This window comes from Quercus lobata, chromosome 11 (assembly GCF_001633185.2).
Source record: "Quercus lobata isolate SW786 chromosome 11, ValleyOak3.0 Primary Assembly, whole genome shotgun sequence".
Classification (NCBI taxonomy): Eukaryota; Viridiplantae; Streptophyta; class Magnoliopsida; order Fagales; family Fagaceae; genus Quercus; species Quercus lobata.
In genome coordinates, this window is record NC_044914.1 from 23,630,134 (window position 1) to 23,655,090 (window position 24,957).

The 24,957-nt window shown below is 32.7% G+C and overlaps 2 protein-coding genes across 2 annotated transcripts; both read left to right on the forward strand.

The window, feature by feature from the left end:
- Positions 1–1,350: 1,350 nt before the first annotated feature.
- On the forward strand, positions 1,351–4,195 carry LOC115967682 (protein DMR6-LIKE OXYGENASE 2-like). The gene is made up of 4 exons (XM_031086821.1): positions 1,351–1,701; positions 1,802–2,037; positions 2,554–2,881; positions 3,858–4,195. Exons 1-4 carry the CDS (start codon positions 1,417–1,419, stop codon positions 4,110–4,112), a joined length of 1,104 nt encoding a protein of 367 aa, XP_030942681.1. The 5' UTR covers positions 1,351–1,416; the 3' UTR covers positions 4,113–4,195.
- Positions 4,196–17,803: 13,608 nt separating this feature from the next.
- On the forward strand, positions 17,804–21,017 carry LOC115967681 (protein DMR6-LIKE OXYGENASE 2-like). The gene is made up of 4 exons (XM_031086820.1): positions 17,804–18,174; positions 18,273–18,508; positions 19,030–19,357; positions 20,469–21,017. The coding sequence occupies exons 1-4, from the start codon at positions 17,890–17,892 to the stop codon at positions 20,721–20,723; spliced, it is 1,104 nt and encodes a 367-aa protein (XP_030942680.1). The 5' UTR covers positions 17,804–17,889; the 3' UTR covers positions 20,724–21,017.
- The last annotated feature ends 3,940 nt before the right edge of the window (positions 21,018–24,957 follow it).

The window sequence follows — 24,957 nt, forward strand, 5'->3', positions numbered from 1 at the left end:
TTTTTTAATTACTTTTTTGAAAGTTTTTATCAAATACTTGGATTAAAAAAAATTTTTAAAAAAAACTTAGCACTTTTTAAAATTACCACTTTAAAAAAAAACATAATTTCAAAAAACTAAACCAAACTTCCCCTATGTACCTATATATATATATTTTGAGATTAGAATTGGTAAACTTAAAACTAGTTGAAGATAAAAAAATGAGTATGAAAAATGCTAGAGCTTCAATTTTTTTTTTTTTTTTTTTTTTTTTTTTTTTTTTTTTTTTACAAAAAATTGATGTAATAAAGTGGTTATTGGTAAATGAAAAAGTTATCTGAGTAGAAGGTTAGACGAGAACTAATAATGATGGACTATAACAATAGTTAGTAAAAATATTGTAAAATAGTTTCTACTTGTAGCATTATTCAACGAAAAATGTTAAAGATAGAAACTATTTTACAATATTTTTACAAAATGTTGATATGAAAAATTCTTACTAGTTTTCAATTGAACCTAATACTAATATCATATTTTTACTTATAATAACCACTCACCACATGGACTTACCCAAATGTACCATGGGGCGTGAGACAATGACGGCCACACGTGAGTTCCCTTTTTTTTTCCTCAAAATAAAAAAATAGCCACTCATCACATTAACTATTTGTAAAAAAAAATTAAAAATAGTTTTTACATATAATATTAATCAATATTAAATCAACAAATCTGATCTAGAAAAATCCACTCCATCCACTAACCCATATTTTCTCCAGTCAATTATGTTTTCAACTTTATCATTTTGTCCTTATTCTCTCTTTCCAATTCCCATTTCCCATTAGGATCTTTTCAGCAAAAAAAAAAAAAATTCCCATCAGGATCCCTCTCTGATTATGAAAAAAATTCAGGATCCCTCTCTAATTTTTACTTTCTTCTTCACCACTTATTAAAGCCCCCAGCCATGGCCGAATGATTCCACGAACCACCCGCCACTGCCTGGATTCATTTTATCTCTTTCTTGCATTGAAGAAAAGAAGAAGAAGAAAGGGATAATGAATATGTAGTAGGAAAATGTCAGAGATAATGAATTTTTTACACAAAAATTTAAATGGATGATGTCAATGTCATAAATGATTTAAATAAAAAAATAATATTAGTTGTAAGTTTGTTGAGAATTAGTAAGAAATTACAGTAAAAAAATTAGTTATAATAATAATTTATAAAATATCGTGTGAGAGAAATATATAAAATAACAAAATTGGTGCCACGGCTTACCAACCCGCCAAATTGGGGGAACAAATTGTGCCAGCATTACTCCTATATATATCGACATGATTGTAGCATATAAGGAACATAGCAATATTGCACGATTACTCAGCGATAGCTCTCTCTCTCTCTGCTTCTAGTGTTCTCCTCGTTTCTCCTCAATCCTCATCAATGGCTTCAGCAATGTCCATGAAGGCATCACCTGTTCATCCACCAAAGATAACAACCGTGAAAGCACTAGTTGAATCAACTGGCTCCTCCTCCATCCCTTCGTTTTACAACTTCACCCCTTATCTCCGTGATGAACCAATAGCCGGTGATGCACCAATAGCCAGTGATGCAGAAGATTCAGTCCCCATTATCGACATCTCTCTTCTTGTTTCTGGTACTCCTGAAGAACAGTCCCAAATCACCCATCAACTCAGCAAAGCCTGCTCAGATTGGGGCTGCTTCATGGTACAGTTTATCTTATCTGTTTTGAGCTTTCTATTAAATTTTTTTTCTTACGTGTCTTCAGTTTTTGCATGTTACTGAGATTTGATGAGGGTCTTATTAGGTGATTAATCATGATGTGACGGAGAGTCTGACGAAGGCAATGATAGCTTCGTTTCAAGAATTTTTCGACTTGCCAGAGGAGGAGAAGAAAGAGTATCAAGGAAACCATGTCATGGATCCAATCAGGTGTGGTACAGGCTTTAATCCTTCAATGGATAAAGCAAACTTTTGGAGAGATTTTCTCAAGTGCTTCGCCCATCCTGAATTTCATACACCCAACAAACCAGCTGGGTTCAGGTACATTTCTTTTCATTTCAGATTTAACCTCCTAAATCATCACATATTATTAATAAAAAAATCAAGTTCTAAAGTATTAAGAATCTGTTATGATTCTAATGTCTTACTTTGCTTAGGTGTAAGTTTAAGTATATGTATATAAATTTTTTACCATACTTTTCTTGTAAGTCGGTTTTCAAAGGTGAATTCAATCCACGAGTTTGTAACATTTAGTATTAAAGCCAACTGCCAAGGTTAATATAGAGGCTAGAGTTTTCCACATTGCTTAAGTGTAAATTTAAACACCTGTATATAAGTTTTTGGACACTTTTCCATAGCAATAGTTTTCAAGGGTAAGTTCTATCCATAAGTTTGTATACAACGTTATATGCAATTTGTTCAATCTACTTAAACTAAGAATTTTCCTTCTTTTAATTATGATAAATTTAATTTTCAATTAAAATTTCAATAATAATAATTTGGTCATGGCCAATGCAATTCATAATGAATGGTTTATTTATATTTTTGTTGACACAGTGAGATTGCAAGGGAGTTCAGCAAAAGAAACCGGGAAATAGTAATAATATTACTGAAAGCTATATCAAAGAGCTTGGGGTTAGAAGAGAGCTACATAGAAAAGGCTGCCAATTTCGAGTTGGGTTTTCAATTGCTCGCTGCTAACTATTATCCAACTTGTCCAGAGCCAGAGAAAGCAATTGGCATCCCCGCTCACTATGACCATGGTCTGTTAACCACTTTGGTAAATAATGGCGTCTCTGGCCTTCAAGTAAAGCATAACGAAAAATGGTTTAATGTCAATATCCCTGCCAATGTAATCTTTGTTCAAGTTGCTGATCACTTGGAGGTACATTCTATCATGCTTCTTGAACTCCATTTTTACTTTTCCCCATGTGTTATTCATCTTCTCATTATCTTTCTCAATTAATCTTTTTATTAAGCAACTATGCCAGCTAAAGTTAACTAGTAAGATCGGTTTGATACAATTTTAGGTTTAAGGTGCACCTTAAACATTAATTGTCATTCACACACACACATACATATATATATATATATATATATATATTTTTTTTTATCCTCGAATTTTTTAAAAGAGAGGGGGTCGGGTGGGGGTGGGGGGGGGGGTGGGAGGGGAGTAATTTTTTTCTTCCGTTTATGAGGTTGGTTCAATTTTGTTACTTAAATTTGTGCACCCTTAAATATGTGGTTGGTTTGATTTTAGTCTCGTAAATATGGATTGCTTCAACATTCCATTAGTCGCGTAATAAAAAAATAAAAAGACAAAATTGTTCACTTTGTATAATTTCAAGGACTAAATAAAAACACTGACTTGTTAACAAATGTTGCTGTGAGAGAGAGAGAGAGCGAGGGGTATGTTTTTTACTTCCAGCCAAATCTGAACTACTTTCTGAAAACCATTTTTTTTTTTTTTTTTTTTAATTTATGAGGACTAAGGTCTAAGAACACACAAAATTAAAATTATATAGTTTTCTTCCATTTGAAACACAGAAATTTTCTAAATACCCGAAAGGAAGAGTTAACCGTGTTAAGTAGCCTAAATGGCCAAAATGAAGAACTAACCCTATAAATAAATAAATAATTAAAAATAGGTAAATGATCGTAACAGTGAAACGAATACACGAATGAGGGTTGATCATTTTCTTTTTTCTTTACATGTGTGTGTAATTATATAAATTTTTATTTAAATATCATTTGGCTTTATGTTTTTCACTTATCATGTTCTTGACATATGAATATTTAACTAAATGAACAATTTTTTGAATTAAAATCTAAATTTTCTGAATATGATGTTTCCCTGCAAGATTTTGAGCAATGGCAAGTACAAGAGTATTGCACACCGGGCACTTGTGAATAACAAAGCTACAAGGATGTCCATAGCTCTGGCACATGGACCAGCACTAGACATAGTTATGAGGCCAGCACCAGAGTTAGTTGACAATGAAAGTGATCAACCTGCATATGTTGAAATGACATATAGGAAATTTTTGGAATTGCAGCAAACTGGGAGGCTGAGATCTAAATTCCAGTCGGATATTGAACAAAGCAAAGCAGTTTGAGCTAGTTGATTGGTTTACAAAGCCAATTTCTCAATTTAGTGCTTGATAATAATAATAAATAAATGTTGGACAATTTGGTTTAATTTCAAATTTTAAATTTGAGAGTTGAAAACTTAACTTAGACCAAATTTAAAATTTTCAGCCATGTTGTTCTCATGTTAGTTAGATCGTTAGTTTTTTTTTTTTTTTTTTTTTTTTTTTGAGCATATGCTCATATGTTTGTTGAATTTAATATTTAGTAATAAATTTTGTTGGCTTGTTGCTATCTATGCTACAGTTACTATGTATTAAATGTCATATTTAGCACATAATCCTTCTTTTTTAACTTACATAAGTAATTCTTATTCATGTATTTAAACATTATAGACAGGATAGTATTAATATTATAAATTTTACTGCATTATCTTATAGATTGATATGTCAATTTTTAAACACACACACAAAAAAAAAAAAAAAAAAAAAAAAAAAACCTGAGATATATATATGTATGTATGTATATTTATAATTTTGTTGATATGCCACAAATCACATTCACTACTACGTACGTCAGCCATGTCCAAAGTAGCGTAACAAGGCTACTATAACATCATATGGAAGATTGTAATAAGAAATCTCTTTAGGAATGTCTTGATGTTATTCTGGCTATTGTAACCCAAGAGATACTTGCTTTAAAAACTTAGAAAACATAGAGTTTCAACTTATGGCATGCTTTTGTGATTTTTGCTCTTTATCATCGACCAAGACACCAATCGGTTTTTGGTGTAAGCAGAGAAATTGAACCCTAAATCTCTTATTCAACCATCAGAGACTTTATCAGTTGAGTTAACTAGAATTTACCACTAAGCAATCAACTAGTTTATTCTTCAATGAATGAAAATGTGATTACAAGTAGGTATTTATAGAATCATAAAAATATTCTGTTGACCAACATGACCTCATCATAATGTTTCTATTATTTCACATGTGCATTAATAATTATTCCAACATGTGTTAAATGTGATTAACATGATTGGAATTGTAACTAACATGTTAATGCCCACTTTGGCAAGGAGACCCAATAATAGGAAAAAGCTCAACAATGTGGGAGGAAATAAAGAAGAAAAATTAGCAAATTGAGAAGAAAACCATTAAGTCCGAATGACTGGAATAATGGACCATAGGCTTGTAAAATAGCAAAAGGGCATCAAAGAAAACAAGCGGGCCCAAAGAAAGAAGTAGTAAACCCATAAGCATTATGATAAATGGAAAGCAAGCAAGAATGGGCCGAAGGAGGCCAAAAGAAGGAATTAAGTAAATAGGGTTTGGTGGAAATGCATATAAACTCCGAAAGTAAAGGATATGGTAACTTGGGCCGGGGAAGCCCAAAAGACTTAGCAAAAGCCCATGGGAATGAAGGATTGGAATGAGTCGAGGATGCCCAAGGAAATGAAACGGGTTGAGTATGCCTAAAAGAATAAAATGGGTCAAAGAAGCCCGAAAGCGATGAAATGGGCCATGAAAGCCCAAAACAGCATGAGTACAAGCCCAATGATAGTATTGGGCTACTAGAATTGAGCAAAAGGAAAGCATACAGCATGTCCAAAAGAGGCCCAGCAAGCACAAGTTAAATAATAACATGGCAGGAACAACAAGGTGGCATGGCAGAAGTGTCAATCAACCTGCAAAGAGGTTAAGGGATGGATTGAAGAAGGAAAGGCCCACGACCAAGCAAAATGCAGTCCAGGAAAGAAGTAAGACATAAAGAATGAAAGCCCAGAGACTCATCCATGCCACAAAAGGTCAAGAACGAGTAGCAAAACGTGCAGACAAGCCCTCGGGTTATGGCAAACATATGAACAGTAGACAAGCTATGGACACACATGGAAGTGGAGCATGCACAATGCTCAGGCACCATCCACTTGTACCTAGCCAATATAGGAGTGGTGGGTCATGGGTCAGATGTAAGAGAGGGTATGGTTTGGTGGTGGGGAGAAGGGGAAAGCCTATTCTAGGGTTCCCGCTCAAGCTCTTTTGAGGGAAATATCCTGCTAGGATGACATATCTCCTAAAAGAGGGAAAGATGAGCTAGAATCACTAGGTGCATGCCATGGGGGATAGTAAGAGAGAATGCTCACTCTTATTCGGATGGGAATGCCATGGTGAGCAAGAAAACAAAATAAAACTATTTTGTTTGGGAATGGGATGTGGCACGGCCAGTACAGGTAAGTGGTGATGATTGGGCAGCTGACAGAGCAGTGGGTGGTCTCGAAAGGACAGCTATATTAGGAAAAAAGTGGTTAAAGGACAAAACAGTAAATACCCATCACGACAGGCAGTATAAAAAAAAGGGTCTTAACTGTGCATAGTGGGAGGCAAAACAAGGGAGAACGGAGGAGAATAAAGAAAAGGGGAAAAAAAATACAGAAGATAAAAAAAAATAATTAAAAAAAGAGAAAAAGAAGTAATAAAAGGAGTGAAAGATAAAAGGGAAAACAGAAAACTTAGAGAGGAAATGGGAACTAGAAAGGAAAAATAGAGAGTGAGCAAGAGTGTGATAGTAGGCATGCACCAATAGGTTGTTCATTTCTCTCCCTCTAAAAGCCTACTCTCTAGTGAGGATTAAAAAATTTAAGGAAAAGCCATCTAGGCCCATACCCTCAAAGTTGGCAATTTCTGTGGCAGGACGCCCTAATGAGAATACCCACATTGAAGGGTGGTTCCCTTCTTGGACTTTACTCCGTTGAGAAATCAAGCACAGCAGACTAACTATCCTTCCTTTTTATTTTGTGGATTAAGCATTAATATTATTTCCTTTTATTTTTGTCATTGTTATTAACTCATTTTTGCTGCATTTATATCACTACATTATCTCTTCCTTTACTAAGATCATGATTTAGCTTTTTTTTCCTTCCTGGTTGACAGTAAACATATTCTTCTTATTATTGTCATATTACACCTGCTTGCCTTAACTTTTTTGTAACAATTTCCTTTGCCACAGGCATGTGTCCAAGGTCTTAACAAAGGGGTTCTAGCTTGTGCACAAGCTGGCTTGGGGTGTGTTGTAGTCAAGCCAGTTCTGACTCTCCTACCCAGAATCATTAGGCTGTAACATGGCAGGAAACATCCCAGCCTGCAGTTACAAAAAAAGCCCACCACACTAACTAACTAACTAACTAACTAAATGCAATATTACAACAATTATTATCCGATTTCTAACACTTTTAACATCAATTTTCTTGTGTTAAAATGTAGACACTTTTATCAATATGGGTCATTCTCCTGTATCCCTTTTTTTTTAGGGGGTATGGTACCTACATAAGTCTTACCCATTAGATTTACTTATTTTAATCTTAGCCATTTGTATAATTTTAATAGAATATCAGTTACTGGTCAGTCAGGTTAATGTATAAAACCAAAAAAAAAATACGATTCTTCTTCTCTCTCACACCGCATTTAATCTGAAGCAAGTTCTTGTGGGTTCTTCTCTTTTGTCGTCTCTTCTTTCCAACCTTCATCACTGATGCTCTTGGATAAATCACTGAATCTATTTTTTTGCCATCCTATGTCTAGGTTTATTTGTGCTCTGTGGGTTTCGTTTGATTTGTTTAAGAATTGTCTGTGGATTTTGTTATTTGTTTATGATTTTTCTGTGGGTTTTGTTTAATTTTTTTCTAATTTTTTGTGGGTTTTTATTTTCTGTAAGGATAAGAACTGGGTTGGTTTAATTTTGTTAAGAAATTGTTGATTTTTTTTCTTTTGGGACTTCAAGGTTGGACTAGTGGAAATGCAAAGTGTTTGATAAAATTCTTCTATAAGCTGGGAATTCCAGGAGCTACTTGTATGAGTTAGTGATACAAATTTTTAAAGTTGTAGCTATAAAAAATATTTAAAATACAACCTTTAACATCTTTTTTTTCTTCTTTTATTTGATCAAGAAATTATCAAAATCTTAAGGTTGAAAGTGGTACTAATTTTTTTTTTTTTTTAAATGTCTTTGCCCTTCGTGTGTTTGTTGGGTGTTTCTTAGATCTTGTTGGTTTTTGTCTCAAATTTTACCGGTTTTGGGTACACTAGGTCATAGGCTTGGACCCCTGGTTAGCTTCAAACCAACAGATCTGGTTTACTGTAGAACACTGCATACAGGCAAGGTATACACATATACATGTACATATATTCTTTACATTTGTGTTTGATTGTTTTGGTTATTTGGTTAGATTGTATTAGTTGTATAATTGTATTGCTAGAAATGGTGATTAAATTACTAGAATGAGTTAGAAATAATCCACTATACTTTGCACCTTCAGTTTTGAAGTATCAATTTTATCCCTTGGTTAATCAACTGGTAGTATCAATTTTTGCTTTTGGTATTTCAAAAAGGTAAAGTCTTTGGCTTATTTTGGTTTTGATTGTTGATTTTATTCATTCCTGGATATTGAAAGATTATTGTAAAATTTTCATGGGTATTTTGTTTTGTTTTGTTTTGTTTGGATTTGTCCATGCGGTTCTATATCTATTGGTAAGGCTAGGAGTGACAATTTTATTTGAGGTTTGGTGCTTGGGTTGGTTTAGTTTTGTTAAGAAATTGCTAGATTTTATGTTTTTCAGATTCAAGGTTGGTCTAACTGAAATGCAAATTTTTGTATTAAATAACCATGTAAAGCAATTAATTGTTCGATGAAATGCCTCTGTGAGTCGTGTATTTTGATGCGAGAGCTTTTTTACTGAGATTTTGAGCAATAGTACATAGATTTTGAGTTCAGGTGTCCTTATGAAATAGAGACAAGTTGGTATAGGTTAGTAAACTTTATAGGTTGTCTTCAATGGTAATCCAAGCAGTGGCCTTTGAAGTTTGAACCTAAATATTATACTCTATGTGTGATGGTCACCTGACCCCCACACCTAACTTGCTGTAAATCAAAAGAAATTGATTTTAATTGGATTGGTACTTATCTTTATAAGTATTTTCTATTATGTGGGTTGCCAATCATGTATATCCATGGAACTTGCTTAAATAAAAACGATCGGATTAAGCTAACTAGTATTTGGATTTGGATTTGGAATCAAGGCATTTTAAATCAATTGTTTTCATTGAGGCTTTCAATAAAATTGTATGATTGTTAGGACATATGTGATTCACTTGTTAGGAACATATGTCACTATTTTATGTAATTGGCTAATCCTTTGACAAAATGCACTTTACTTGTATTTGGGTAGATCTAGAATGTGTTTAATACTTCAAGAAACTGTATTTCAAGATCAAGTGTTAAAATCATGCAAGTTTGTCCAAGATTCAAGTTGAAGAAGTGCTATTTATTAAAGCTCGATAACTAGCTATCTATCGAGACCTATAGAGCTGTTCAACCCCGTGGCTCGATAGCAGCTCGACAGATAGGGTATCTATTAAGATTTATGAAAAACAAAATTCTAGTTCTATTTTGGCTTTAATCCGTGATTATGTGTTTGGGTCTTCTTTTCTCACAACCCTAGACATATAAAAGGATTATTTTAAGGGCCGTCAAAGAGTTCACAAGTTGCACAAGTGTTAAGCAAAGTTTGTTCAAGTAATTTGTGACTGGAGACACAGTTTTGCCCTAGTTCATCATTCTTGTGAAGAAGTTGCTGTGTTTGTGCACTGTAGAGTTTTGTGACCAAGCATCTTCTTGTTCTTCATCGTTGGGATGAACTGAAGAACTTTGCAGCCAACAACCTTCTCTAATTGGTGATTGAAGTCGCATACTGAGATCCGCGCAATTGATGAGTCATGTACTTGGAAGTCGTGCATTGAAAGGAGAAATTGTCACTACAAAACAAGTTCAATTGGGTATTGGGGTAAGGGTTCAACTGTAGGTTGGTATAAGGTACTGAGATTCTATTACTTGTAACCGCTTGTTGTGATAATAGTAGAATTTCGGGAGCGGTGACTTGAAAATCACCCGGTGGGGTTTTTGTCAGGTAAGTTTTCCCCATTTGTAAACAAATCATCGTGTCAATTGATTTTTCGCTGCATACTTAGTTTATTGGTGATTTGTTTATGCTACCACGCGTTTGCATGTTAATTAACTTAACTAATTCACTTGGCTAAATTAATTGGTTAATTTATCACGAGGGGTCAATTCGTTTTTGACCTATCAAGTGGTATCAGAGCATGCACACTCTAATTAGGGTTAATCTTTGCTGTGTTTGATCCATTGACCCCTGTTTGTCATGGATAGAGGACAATCATTAATTATACCTCATTTATTTGATCGCACTAACTATTCATACCGGAAAGTATGCATGAGAGTTTTCTTGCAGTCTCTAGATGAAAAGGTGTGGCAAGCTGTAGAGATTGGCTAGACCAAGTCAAAGGAAGCACCAGCCAATTGGGATGATGCCAAGATCAAGGCGACAACCTTCAACAGCAGGGCATTGAATGCATTATTCAGTGTAGTCACTAATGAGGAGTTCAAGAAGATATCCTCTACTAAAACTCCTAAGGAGGCATGGACCATCCTCCAAACAACCTGGATAATAGTTCAAAAGGCACAATCGATAGTTCACAAATAAAAACAAAAAAGTAAGACTTAAAAAGAGCGAAAATCGTTTCTTTTCTACTTCTTTATGGTTTTACATATATCATTACCAGAAACATTGTGTCAATGTACAGACCTTTATCTCAATGAACAATAGTAAAAGTATATATCACTTTTATGTGTGTGAGAAGAATTTGAGAGGTGAAAAATGCGCAATCAAGTGATGTTATAATATGACTCCTCATGTCAGATTTAAAAAAAAAAAAATAAATAAATAAATAAATAAAGGTATTAAAAATATCATTTTGCTTCACACAATTTTAGGTAACATTTATTAGTCTTTTTACTTGATGCTGATATATATGTTCACAAAAATTTCGAACAATTTCCAATAATATAGACATCCTTGCCACTACAAGAAATCTGGGTTTAGGCGACGTTTGTAAAACGTCACTAAAAACCCAAAAAACGTCACTACAGACACAAATGGTTTACAGCGACTTTTTTTTGTGACGTTTGAAAACGTCGCAATAGAGCGGTCACTATAGGTCTATTGTGACGTTTCGAAAAACGTCACTATATGTTACTCTTTAGTGGCTTTCAGCAACTTTTAGTAACGTTTTAAATAATATAACATTTTCGTACATGATGTAGGAAAATACATTTAGCAACATTTATAAAACGTCGCAAATAATCACACCAATAGCGACATTTCAAAAACGTTGCAAAAGCATTTGTCCTTTTGCTTTTTAGTGATGTTTTTAAAACGTCGCAAAACCTACTCATTATTTTTCTTTTAAAATATTAAAAATGCTATATAAACCTACTAAAAATTCAACAATAACTAACATATGCTTGCAATAAGCTTGTAATAGATCAAATAGACCTATCAACATTATTCCACAATATCAAATGTCCAATGTTAATGAGTCATGGTGCATGAAAATTTAGTAACAGTATATATATATATATATATATATATATATATATAAAGAGCATTTAGTTGAAACTATTTACACATTAGTGGGTAGTGAGCTTTTTAAAAAAAAATTAATTTCAAGCTAGCTAAACCACAAAAGTAATAACAAAAAAATTCAAAATCTATACACTACAGAAAAATTGTAGGAAAAAAAAAAAAAGATTTACAAACTTGTACATAAACTTACAATGATTCAGCCTTTGATGCTCGGTCTTTTTGCTCAAAAATCCAAATTTGAATAAGAGTTTTCTGTACCAAACTCCAACCACAACAAGCAAACAACAAAAATTAGCACAAAAGTTCCATGACCTATTAAAGAAAAACTAAATCAAAGCAAATTCAAAAGCCAAAATACAAAGACTCCATGACCCATTAAAGAAAAACCAAATCAAAGCAAACCCATAAGCCAAAACACAAAGACTTACACTTTAAAGAAACTTGAACACCAAAAAAGAGGGAAAAAAGAATGGTGGTGGCTAGAGAGGGAAGAGCTCGTACATCAATGGGTCGACGGTGGCAAGGGCGACAACGGCAGTGGCTGGCAGTGGCTAAGTGTGAAGAAGTGATAAGGGTGGGGGGGGGGGGAGAATAGTGGGAAGGGAAGTTTGTTTGAGAAAAAAAAAAGAATGATAAGAAAGAAAAAGGAATGAAAAAATGTTTAAGTAAAGGAGACCAAAAAAAAAAAAAGGACAAAACGGTGGGAACTTTCCCACTCAGCGGAACTTTGAATGGGAAACATATAGCGACGTTTTAAAAAAACGTCGCTATATGTTTATCCAAAACGTCGCTATTTGTTTCCTCAAAATTTTTTGGACTATATGCTAGGTGTTCTTTAAAAACTATAGCAACGTTTTCTAAAAACGTCGCTATAAACAAAAAATACGCCACTAAAATTGTACTTTTTGCAGCGTTTTAAGAAACGCTGCTATTGTTTTGGGTTACAATGACGTTCTTAGAAAAACGTCGCGAAAGGATCACTCTTTAGTGGCGTTTTTTAAAATGTCACAATATACTACTTATAGTGGCAAATTTAAAAACGTCGCTAAAAAAAACGCCGCCTAAATCCAGATTTCTTGTAGTGTGCGCGCCCATAGCTCATACGTGGCCATATGAAAAGCATCTAATTTAATTGGAGGTGAATTCTATTTAAAGTACTTCTGCGCCTGATTCACAAAGAAAAGAAAATTTTAGAAGAAAAGCCAATTTGTAATCGTAGGTCTAAAACATTTTTAGGCAAATATATCATTTTCCACGTTGTCATGAAGCATTTTCCAAATCAAACTTCCTCAAGAGGTGAACACTTAAACTCACATTACTCTTTTTCTTCTTCTTTTTATTTCTTTTTAAGTATATATTTGAAATAAAAATTCTACTTTAACTTAATCTAAGTGTATGTATGTGAAACTCTTTCTTATAGACTTAAATTCTAGCTCTTACTCTCCATGTTACAAGAACTTGTACTTGTGAAGTGACTATCACGCCACATTACTTTAAATCAATTATGATAGTATAATTGATCTAGTAACCTTTTCTTTTAGGAGCAAATTAAAAAATTAGTAAACTTACTTTAAGTTACCAGGTTGTGTGAAAAAGGAAAGTAAAAGATTATTTTTGCTAAAATGCATTCTAGAAATTAAATCAATGTTGGGAACAGTAATTTAAATATTTAATTGTTCATCGGAGAAATAAGAAATAGATAATGTCATAATGCATAACCCAAAATTCATATTAATTATGTTTCATTTATAGACTTTCTTGTGCCATAAACAAAATTTATCAACCAAGGAATGAACATTTCCACAGCAGCAAATCATGCTGGAATAAAATAAAAAAAATTAAGAAAAAAGTGTAAAATTACGCATATGGTTAAATATAAACTATATCAAATGAAGACATGGCCCATGGGAGCGTAAATTTTTCAATGGGGGAAGAAGTTAGAATATTATTTTACCATCAGTAAGTTGTAATGCACGTTGATGAATTTTTCCCCTGTAATATTCTTAACAGAATGTAATTCTCCTTCGAGGGCTATCACAGAAAATTTCGACCAATGAAGAATATTTTTGAATGGCAAATCAAGGTTGCTTAACGAGACAATTGCAAAGTGACACACAAACTACTCAAAAAAGCAATTAGAATATAATCAATTAATCATCTTGGAAATAGTAAAGTAAATCCAGTCTTAGCAACAAGATAAAGAAAGTAAAACAAAATGACCCTTAAAGAAGGAGATTAAAATCATAATACATGATTGATTTAAAGGTTACTCAGTAATTTCCTTAATTAGATACTGAGCTAGCAAGAGGGATGCATTCAGTAAAATACACTCATTAGAACCGATACTCTTTTGTGTGGAAAGGAAAGGATATATTTGTGGTTGTTCTTGAACTTTTGTGTGTGGAGGTGCGTCCAACACAAATGTTGATATAGTTTGATCCTAAGAGGTTGTTCAGCCAAGGAACTGTTTTACGTCGAGTTCTACTCTAGGTGACACAAATTAACCTACAAGTGCAACATTTTTATGTCATTTTATAACTTAATTTTGGTGAGATTGTTCTTAAACTTAGCTTTAAGTTTCTATTTTAAGGTTAAATTTTTCGATTAAAAAAAATTTCTAAGCCAAAGAATCTTTGCGTTCTCAAAAAATGTTTCCAACAAAAGGAACAGATGTAAAAGGACATGAATAAGATTGATGAAGAAATTTGCAGAAAAAAAAAGAAATTAAGGGTAATTTATATGTAGAAAAATTAGGGGAAGATGATATTACCAGGAACACATTCTTCAAAAATCGATTCTGCTAAACACCTGATTGAGCATCTTAAAGTCATTTTTTATCAAGTGTTTCTTTAATTCTTATGAAAAATTATAAATCCATAACATTAGTAGAAATTAAATATCAGTATATAACAAAACTAGACTTATTTACAATTACAATAAATAATATTTGTGGAAATTAAATATAATAAAATCACTATAACTAACAATAAACTTAATAGAATTTAAATTCAACAAGATAAGACAACTAAAGTAAAAATAAATAAGTAAATAATTCATAAGATAAATAAATTGAAATTAAAATTGAAATAGAACCGAAAACAAAGAAGAAAAAGAAAGAAGAAGAATTTTGTAGCATTGAATGGATTTTGAAAGAGAATGAGTGCCAAGAAAGGACTTTAAAAAATAAATAAATAAATAAAATGTAGTGCTTGTTACACACAGTCTAATATACATACACTATTACACACATATTTTTTGAATTAAAATAATAAGTTTAAGATCGTTCAAGTTTTAAAATTATGTATTAAACTTACTATTTTAGTTTAAAAATAATTGAATGTGTAATAATGTGTATGTAACAGTTTTTATAAAGTGGCATAGAACCGGAGAGATTTAGATATCACTGGTTGTTAACAGTTTTTATGAGGTTTTTTTTTTTTTGCTTTTTATTTTTATTTTTTTTATTTGTCTAATTAGAATTCTAGAAGAGTTAGATATCATGTTTCCCCCTCGGATGAATTAAATAGATTACTTGTATCCGATAGCAAACTTGGCCTCTGTGGCCAGTTTGTACTTTGTAGCCCTTTCTTGTTGAATATCATGCCTGTTAAGTGTTAACCAAAAAAAAAGAGTTAGATATCACGATGGACGATTAAGTGGCATAGAATTCTAGAAGGTAGATATCACGTGAGAGGGTCAACACTTTTTTTATTTACAAAACGACCTTTTGCATTTTAGGTGAAACGTTGAGAAAATGGAGGGCAAATCAAATTTAGCTGATGTGTAGGAGGTGAGCAGTCTGTGCTCTTGTGGGGCCGGGTTTTATAAAAATTGAAGTGAGCTACTGGTAGAAGGTTTTTAAAAATGGGGGAAACGGTGACGAACGTTCTTAAGAGAAAAAAAAAATTAATATTTTAATAATTTTTTTTTTTTTTTATAAAATGGTATCAAAATTTTCTTAAAGTGAGTTATTAATTAATAGCCTAAGAGCACTTGTTAACATGATCCGTAAAAATATTTGGGATCATAATGTGGCTCCACATATGGTAATTGTGGTTTTTTTTTTTTTTTTTTTTTTTTTTTTTCTCCAAATTCTAAAACCAAACAGATTGCAAAATTCAAAAACAAATGTGCAATTTTCAATTCCAACATAAACCCATAAACTCTCATTTCCAATAAAAAGATAAAGATTATATGCTCAGTCACAAAGCTTATGATAGATCAACCATGGAGAAGGTGTGGTGGTACCGTGATGGAGAGGTGAGAACTGAGAAGAAATGAAGATCCTAGAAAAGGATTGGACAATATGTGGAGAAGAATAAAAAATAAAAAGGTGAAGAAAAGAGGATGTCAATAAAATATAAAGATTGATAAGAATAAAAAAGAAAAAGAGAAATTAGAAAAAAAAAATTGTTGGTTTTTTATGGGTAATTTACACCTCAAAAGAAACTTTTAGAAGTATTAGCAAACATTCAGCTTTTTTTTTTTTTTTTAAATCACTTTCTGAAAGTTTTTATCAAATACTTGGATTTGCAATTTTTTTAAATTACCACTTTTTCAAAAAGCACAATTTCAAAAAACTTAACCAAATAACTTTCCCTATGTTATACATATATATATATATGTATATATATTTTTTTTTTTTTGAGATTAGAATTGGTAAACTTAAAACTAGTTGAAGATAATAAAAAATGAGTATGAAAAATGCTAGAGATTCAATTTTTTTTTTTTTTTTTTTTTTACAAAAGGTTGATGTGATAAAGTGGTTATTGGTAAGTAAAAAAATTATATTAATAATGAGATTAGATGAGAACTAATAATGATTGGCTATAATAATAGTTTGTAAAAATATTGTAAAATAATTTATGCTTGTAGCATTATTCAATAAATAATGTTAAAGACAGAAACTATTTTACAATATTTTTGCAAAATGTTGATGTGAAAAATTCTTACTAGTTTTCAATTAATCCGACTACTAATATCACATTTTTACTTATTAATAACAGCTCACCACATCAACTATTTCTTAAAAAAAAAAAAAATTTAAATAGTTTATACATCCGATATTATTCAATATTAAATCAACAAATCTTATGCAAAAGAAATCCACCCAGCCATATTTTCTCAAGCCAATTAGGTTTCAAGCTTTATCATTTTGTCCTTTTTCTCTCTTTCCAATTCACATTTCCCATTAGGATCTTTTCAGCAAAAAATTAAATTCCCATCAGGATCTCTCTCTATTTTTTACTTCCTTCTTCACCACTTATTATTAAAGCCCCCAACCATGGCCGAATGATTTCACGAACAACACGCCACTGCCTTGATTCATTTTATCTCTTTCTTGTATTGAAGAAAAGAAGAAGAAAGGGAAACTAATTCAGAGCAGCAGCACAGTGAGATTTCTCAAGTTTTTTGTGAAGAAAGGTGCGACTGAGATTGACAAGGGAAAGCAATGATCAGCAGCTTAACTATTCACGAAAGTGTAAGTAAGTAAGAGATTTCTATTAATGTTGTTTAATTTTTGTGAAAATACATATGGGTGAAAAGTGTGTAAATTTATATTTGTTTGGTATACAACAATTTTTGTTATTTAAATACCATTACCAAACAAGGTCTAAATGTATGATTGTTTGTACTTTGTACGGTGTAAGAGTTATTACCCCTTTTTTTTTCACTATTTTTTATGGGAGATGTTAACAACCAGAATTGTGGTGCTTATTAAGGATTCCCTAACACTAGTTATATATAATAATAATAATAATAATAATAATAATAATAATAAAAGAGATAAATGAAAGAAAAGTACATAAAAGTATTTATAAAGTTTAAAAAAACATAAAGATGTAAAAAGAAAAAAAAGTTATTAAACAGAGGTCAAAAAAGTTGTTAACTCACTACCCATTTTTTATTACCTATAAAAATTTAGAAGTACTGACATGTGAACAGCATAATGCAAAATGTTGGAACTTGTAACCTCGCCCCTTCTAGGCTTTCATGATTATATTCTCAACAGCCGCTCGGCAATCTTATTGGTATATGATAATAATGCTCTAAAATAATGATAGAGAAATTTTTTTTTTTTCCATAGATACAAATTTACGAACTGCTGGTGAATAATTATTAATAAATAAAAATTAATGTTAGGTCGCACCAAATAATGGGAGAAACGTCCAAAACGAGCTGTATGTTTTCCTAGCATATATTAACGTGATTATAGCTTGTAGGTAACATAACAATATTGCCACATTTACTCGGCTATCTCTCTCTCTCTCTCTCTCTCTGTTTCTAGTGTTCTAGTTTCTCCTCATCAATGGCTTCAGCAATGTCCATGAATGCATCACCTGTTCATCCACCAAAGATAACAACCGTGAAAGCACTAGTTGAATCAACTGGCTCCTCCTCCATCCCTTCGTTTTACAACTTCACCCCTTATCTCCGTGATGAACCAATAGCCGGTGATGCACCAATAGCCGGTGATGCAGAAGATTCAGTCCCCATTATCGACATCTCTCTTCTTGTTTCTGGTACTCCTGAAGAACAGTCCCAAATCATCCATCAACTCAGCAAAGCCTGCTCAGACTGGGGCTGCTTCATGGTACAGTTTATCTTATCTGTTTTGAGCTTTCTATTATTTTTTTTTAAACGTGTCTTCAGTTTTTGCATGTTACTGAGATTTGATGAGGGTCTTATTAGGTGATTAATCATGATGTGACGGAGAGTCTGACGAAGGCAATGATAGCTTCGTTTCAAGAATTTTTCGACTTGCCAGAGGAGGAGAAGAAAGAGTATCAAGGAAACCATGTCATGGATCCAATCAGGTGTGGTACAGGCTTTAATCCTTCAATGGATAAAGCAAACTATTGGAGAGATTTTCTCAAGTGCTTCGCCCATCCTGAATTTCATACACCCAACAAACCAGCTGGGTTCAGGTACATTTCATTTCAGATTTAACCTCCTAAATCATATCACATATCACATATTATGAATAAAAAAATTCAAGTTCTGAAGTATTAAGAATCTGTTACAATTTTAATATCCCACATTGCTTAAGTGTAAGTTTAAACATATGCACATAAATTTTTCACCATACTTTTCTTGTAAATCGGTTTTCAAAGGTGTGTTCTATCCATGAGTTTGTAATATTTAGTATCAAAGCCAACCACCATGGTTGACATAGAGGTAGGAGTGTTTCACATTGTATATGTGTAAGTTTAAATATGTGTATATGAGTTTTAGATACTTTCCCATTGCAAGAGTTTTTCAAGGGTAAGTTCTACCCATAAGTTTGTATACAACGTTATATGCAATTTGTTCAATCTACTTAAACTAAGAATTTTCCTTCTTTTAATTATGATAAATTTATTTTTCAATTAAAATTTCAATAATAATAATTTGGTCATGGCCAGTGCAATTCATAATGAATGGTTTATTTATATTTTTGTTGACACAGTGAGATTGCAAGGGAGTTCAGCAAAAGAAACCGGGAAGTAGTAATAATATTGCTGAAAGCTATATCAAAGAGCTTGGGGTTAGAAGAGAGCTACGTAGAAAAGGCTGCCAATTTCGAGTTGGGTTTTCAGTTGCTTGCTGCTAACTATTATCCAACTTGTCCAGAGCCAGAGAAAGCAATTGGCATCCCCGCTCACTATGACCATGGTCTGTTAACCACTTTGGTAAATAATGGCGTCTCTGGCCTTCAAGTAAAGCATAACGAAAAATGGTTTAATGTCAATATCCCTGCCAATGTACTCTTTGTTCAAGTTGCTGATCACTTGGAGGTACATTCTATCATGCTTCTTGAACTCCATTTTTACTTGTCCCCATGTGTTATTCATCTTCTCATTATCTTTCTCAATTAATCTTTTTATTAAGCAACTATGCCAGCTGAAGTTAACTAGTAAGATCGGTTTGATACAATTTTAGGTTTAAGGTGATAAAAGATAAAACATTAATTGTCATTCACATAAATATATATATATATATATTTATCCTTGAATTTTTTTTAAAGAGAGGGGGTGGGGGGAGTAATTTTGTTCTTCCGTTTATGAGGTTGGTTTAATTTTGTTACTTAAATTTGTGCACTCTTAAATATGTGGTTGGTTCGATTTTAGTCTTGTAAAAATGGGCTGCTTCAACATTCCATTAGTCGTGTAAAAAAATAAAAAAATAAAAAAATAAAGACAATTGTTCACCCTGTATAATTTCAAGGACTAAATAAAAACCCTTTAAATTTGAAGGATTACATGATTAAACAATTTAAACTTACACCAAATTTCATAATGGAAATTAGAAATTACCCAACACTTATTTAAGTTAAATGTGACACGTGACATGCGTGAATAAGTTTAAAGGCGGTTTCTCAAAAAAAAAAAAAAAGTTTAAAGGCAAGAGAGAAAAATAGTGCTTTGATGTTGACTTGTTAACAAATGTTGCTGAGAGAGAGAGAGAGGGGTACGTTTTTTACTTCTAGCCAAATCTGAACTACTTTCTGAAAACTTTTTTTTTTTTTTTTTTAATTAGGACTATAAACACACAAAATTAAAATTATATAGTTTTCTTCCATTTGGGACATAAAGAAATTTTCTAAATGCCCAAAAGGAAGAGTTAACCGTGTTAAGTAGCCTAAATGGCCAAAATGAAGAACTAACCCTGTAAATTAAAAAAAAAAAATTAAAAATAGGTAAATGATCGTAACAGTGAAGTGAATACACGAATGAGGGTTGATCGTTTTCTTTTTTTTTTATGTGTGTGTAATTATATAATTTTTTATTAAAATATCATTGGCATTATGTTTTTCACTTATCATGTTCTTGACATATGAATATTATCTAAATGAACAATTTTTTGAATTAAAATCTAAATTTTCTGAATATAATGTTTCCTTGCAAGATTTTGAGCAATGGCAAGTACAAGAGTATTGCACACCGGGCACTTGTGAATAACAAAGCTACAAGGATGTCCATAGCTCTGGCACATGGACCAGCACTAGACACGGTTATGAGGCCAGAACCAGAGTTAGTTGACAATGAAAGTGATCAACCTGCATATGTTGAAATGACATATAGCAAATTTTTGGAATTGCAGCAAACTGGGAGGCTGAGATCTAAATTCCAGTCGGATATTGAACAAAGCAAAGCAGTTTGAGCTAGTTGATTGGTTTACAAAGCCAATTTCTCAATTTAGTGCTTTATAATAATAATGAATAAATGTTGGACAATTTGGTTTAATTTTAAATTTGAGAGTTGAAAACTTAACTTAGACCAAATTTAAGATTTTCAGCCATGTTGTTCTCATGTTAGTTTGTTTGTTTGTTCGTTCTTTTTTTTTTTAGCAGATGCTCACATGTTTGTTGAATTTAATATTTAGTAATAAATTTTATTGGCTTATTGCTATCTATGCTATAGTTACTATGTAATAAATGTCATATTTAGCACATAATCCTTTTTTTTTTTTCTTTTTTTCTTTTTTTGAGGAACAAGTAAGTGAATTTTATTAAGCTAAATCAAGATTGAATACATCATCCAAATCCATAGGTAGTTCTTCTACCCATACATCAATATCCACAGATACAACTGCTCTTCTAACTAAGGCGTGTGCCAATTTGTTTCCCTCCCTTTTTACATGTTGGAAGCTACAAGCCATTAAAGCAGAACTAAAACTCCATATTTCTTCAATTATGTGGCCAAACAGAGACTTGCATGGCTCCTTTGTGTTAATAGCTTTTATGACCCTTAGGCAATCTCCTTCAAATATTACCTTAAACAAGCTAAGCTCCCTTGCAAAAACCACAGCCAGAGATGCCCCAAGTGCCTCTGCATGTTCAATTGATTGAGGCAAAGCTATTTTCTGACTCAGAGCACCAATAATATTACCATTATGATCTCTAATCACCACTCCTATGCCGGCCATATTACTGTTCTCAAAGAGAGTTGCATCAAAATTGGCTTTATAAAAGTCCTCTGGAGGCTTTGTCCATCGTACCTGAGGGCCTTGCACTGCTGGTCTGGTACATTCGTGTGAAGCTTGGGACGGATTTCCACACCGCCTTGGCTTGGTCACACAACCATAACACGTGCATGACCGATTCTTGCTGCTCATCACACAGTGAACAAGTTTCGTCTAAAGCGATTTTCCGTCGCGCTAAATTCTGTTTTGAAGGTAAAGCATCTTTGGCTGCTCTCCACATGAAATGCCTGATTTTTGGGGGCGCTCTGATCTTCCAAATACTCCTCCACACCTTTGAACCTTCCCCATTTGACGATGATGGAGCTGCATTGATTACCTGATCTGTTGCAAGCATCTGATAGGCGGACTTTACCGAGTAGCAACCATCCGATGTCTTGGACCAAACCAGGCAGTCCGTGTTGCTCGCCTCACTTACATAAATTTTTCTTATCACTTCAGCCTCCCACGGGTAGAAGGATTTCTGCAGCACCTCCCAATTCCACGTTTTTGTATTAGGATAAAAGAGTTCACACACCCGGTTCAGCCCTTCATCCATTTTTGGTGACACCACTCTGCTCATACCAGGTTCAGGCAGCCAATTATGATCCCAGATGCTTATATTTCGCCCATCCCCTATTCTCCAAACAGCTCCTTTCTGAATCACCCGCCTATAACCCCTTTTTTTTTTTTAACCTACATACGTAATTCTTATTTATGTATTTATCTATGATACCTTATATTAGCATCTCTTTTTCCAACATTATAGACAGGATAGTATTAATATTATAAATTTTACTGCATTATCTTTATAGATAGATGTGTCAATTTTTAAAAACACAAAAAAAAAAAAAAAAAAAAAAAAAAAAAAACCTAAGATATATATATATATATATATACATATAATTTTGCTGATGTGCCACAAATCACATATACTACTACGTACGTCAGCCATGTCCAAAGTAGCGTAACAAGGCTACTATAACATCATATGGAAGATTGTAATAAGAAATCTCTTTAGGAATGTCCTGATGTTATTCTGGCTATTGTAATCCAAGAGATGCTTGCTTTAAAAACTTAGAAAACATAGAGTTTCAACTTATGGCGTGCTTTTGTGATTTTTGCTCTTTATCATCAGACAAAGATAGTAATCGATTTTTAGTGTAGGCAGAGAAATTGAACCCTAAATCTCTTATTCAACTATCAGAGACTTTATCAGTTGAGCTATCTGGAACCCACCACTTAGCAATCAATTAGTTTATTTTTCAATGAATGAAAATGTGATTACAAGTAGGTATTTATAGAATTATAAAATATTCTATTGACCAACATGGCCTTATCATAATGGTTTTATTATTTCACATGTACATTAATAATTATTCCAACATGCATTAAATGTGATTAATTAATATGATTGGAATTGTAACTAACTAACTAACTAAATACAATATTACAACAATTATTATCCGATTTCTAACACTTTTAACATCAATTTTCATGTGTTAAAATGTGGACATTCCCACATTAATTATGAATATGATATAAAATAATGGTTGTAATTGTAAACAAAGCGTAAAAGGATATTGTCTCATTAATGAGGTTTATGTAATAAAATTTATAGTATATCCTTATCATCATTCTAATAAATTTTAATAAAATAACTCTTTTTTTATTTTTGGTTAAAAGGTCACACCAAAAAGATTAATGCAGACCTATATAATTGTGTCATGGCTATTATCAGTAAATTGTACTGAGACTTTTTTTTTTTTTTTTTTCGTCTCAATAATTTGACTTTGTAATTGATACGATGGTAGTATGTGCGGCTAGGTGATTCATTTAGGCTGTGTTTGGTTCATGTAAAATATTTTCCGGAAAATAATTATTTTCCGGAAATGCTATTTTCAAGAAAGGAAAATATTTTCAAGTGTTTGGTTGCATTATGAAAATTGCTCTAGAAAATATTTTCATGTGTTTGGTAACATTTTGAAAATGCTATTTTCCACCACCACCCACACAAAACCCATCACCACACAACAAGAAAACCACCAAAACACCACCACCCACACCACCACAACAACAACAAAAAAATCAGAGATAAAAGGGAGAAAGTAAAAAATCAAAATCACACAGAAACGTAGATCGGTTCGTGGGTCAATCAAAATCACACAAAAAATCAAAATCACAGAGAGAGAGAGAGAGAGAGATCAATTCGTGGGTTCATGGCGCAAAGGCTCTGGGTGGCCGGCGAAGTCAAAGGCTCGTGGGTCGAAGGCTCTGGGTCGAAGATCTGTTCGTGGGTTCGTAGATCGGTGGGTCGAAGGCTCTAGGTCCAAGATCCATTCGTGGGTTCGTAGATCGGTTTGTAGATCGACGAAGTCGAAGGCGTGATCTGGGCTCTGGGTTCGGGGTGTGATCTTGGTTCGTGGGTTCGCCGGCGAAGTCGAAGGTTGCTCTCTCTTCTTCCTCTCTCTCTCTCTCTCTCTCTCTCTCTCTCTCTCTTTCTCTCTCTCGGCGTAAGTCCGGAAATGGCTTGAAGTGAAAATTTTGACTGAAAATCATTTCCGGCTTTGGAGGGGTATTTTACGGTGAACGCGGAAATTGATTTCCGTTTAACCCAATTTTCTGTGCTTACCAAACACTCAGACTGGTATTAAATGATTTCCTGAAATCCTTTTTAGCCAAAACAAACACAGTCTTAGTTGCATTGCTATTGATCACTACTTAAGCAAACATTGCTATCGGATAATAGTTCAAAAGGCACAATCGATAGTTCACAAATAAAAACAAACAAGTAAGACTTAAAAAGAGCGAGAATCGTTTCTTTTCTACTTCTTTATGGTTTTACATATATCATTACTAGATTCTCAAAAAAAAAAAAAAAAAAAAAAAAACATATATAATTACTAGAACATTGTGTCAATGTACAGACTTTTATCTCAATGAACAATAGTAAAAGTATATATCACTTTTATGTGTGTGAGAAGAATTTGAAAGGTGAAAATGTGCAGTCAAGTGATGTTATGATATATTCAGCAAAAAAAAAAAAAAAAAAAAAAAAAAAAAAAAAAAGGTGATGTTATGATATGACTCCTCATGTCAGATTTAAAAATAAATAAATAAATATAAATAAATAAAGGTATTAAAAATATAATTTTGCTTCACACAATTTTAGGTAACTTTTATTAGTTTTTTTACTTGATGCTGATATATATGTTCCCAAAAATTTCGAACAGTTTCCAATAATAGAGACATCCCTACGCATCCAGAGCTCGTACATGGCCATATGAAAAGCATCGAATTTAATTGGAGGTGAATTCCATTTAAAGTACTTCTGCACCTGATTCACAAAGAAAAGAAAAACTTAGAAGAAAAGCCAATTTGTAATCGTTGGTCTAAAACATTTTTTAGGCAAATATTATCATTTTCCACGTTGTCA

Coding starts and splice junctions, on each gene's coding strand:
- LOC115967681 (XM_031086820.1), top strand. CDS start 17,890: ATGGCTTCAGCAATGTCCATGAATGCATCACCTGTTCATCCACCAAAG. Junction 18,175..18,272: donor CAGACTGGGGCTGCTTCATG/GTACAGTTTATC, acceptor GGGTCTTATTAG/GTGATTAATCATGATGTGAC. Junction 19,358..20,468: donor AAGTTGCTGATCACTTGGAG/GTACATTCTATC, acceptor TTTCCTTGCAAG/ATTTTGAGCAATGGCAAGTA.
- LOC115967682 (XM_031086821.1), top strand. CDS start 1,417: ATGGCTTCAGCAATGTCCATGAAGGCATCACCTGTTCATCCACCAAAG. Junction 2,038..2,553: donor AACAAACCAGCTGGGTTCAG/GTACATTTCTTT, acceptor TTGTTGACACAG/TGAGATTGCAAGGGAGTTCA. Junction 2,882..3,857: donor AAGTTGCTGATCACTTGGAG/GTACATTCTATC, acceptor TTTCCCTGCAAG/ATTTTGAGCAATGGCAAGTA.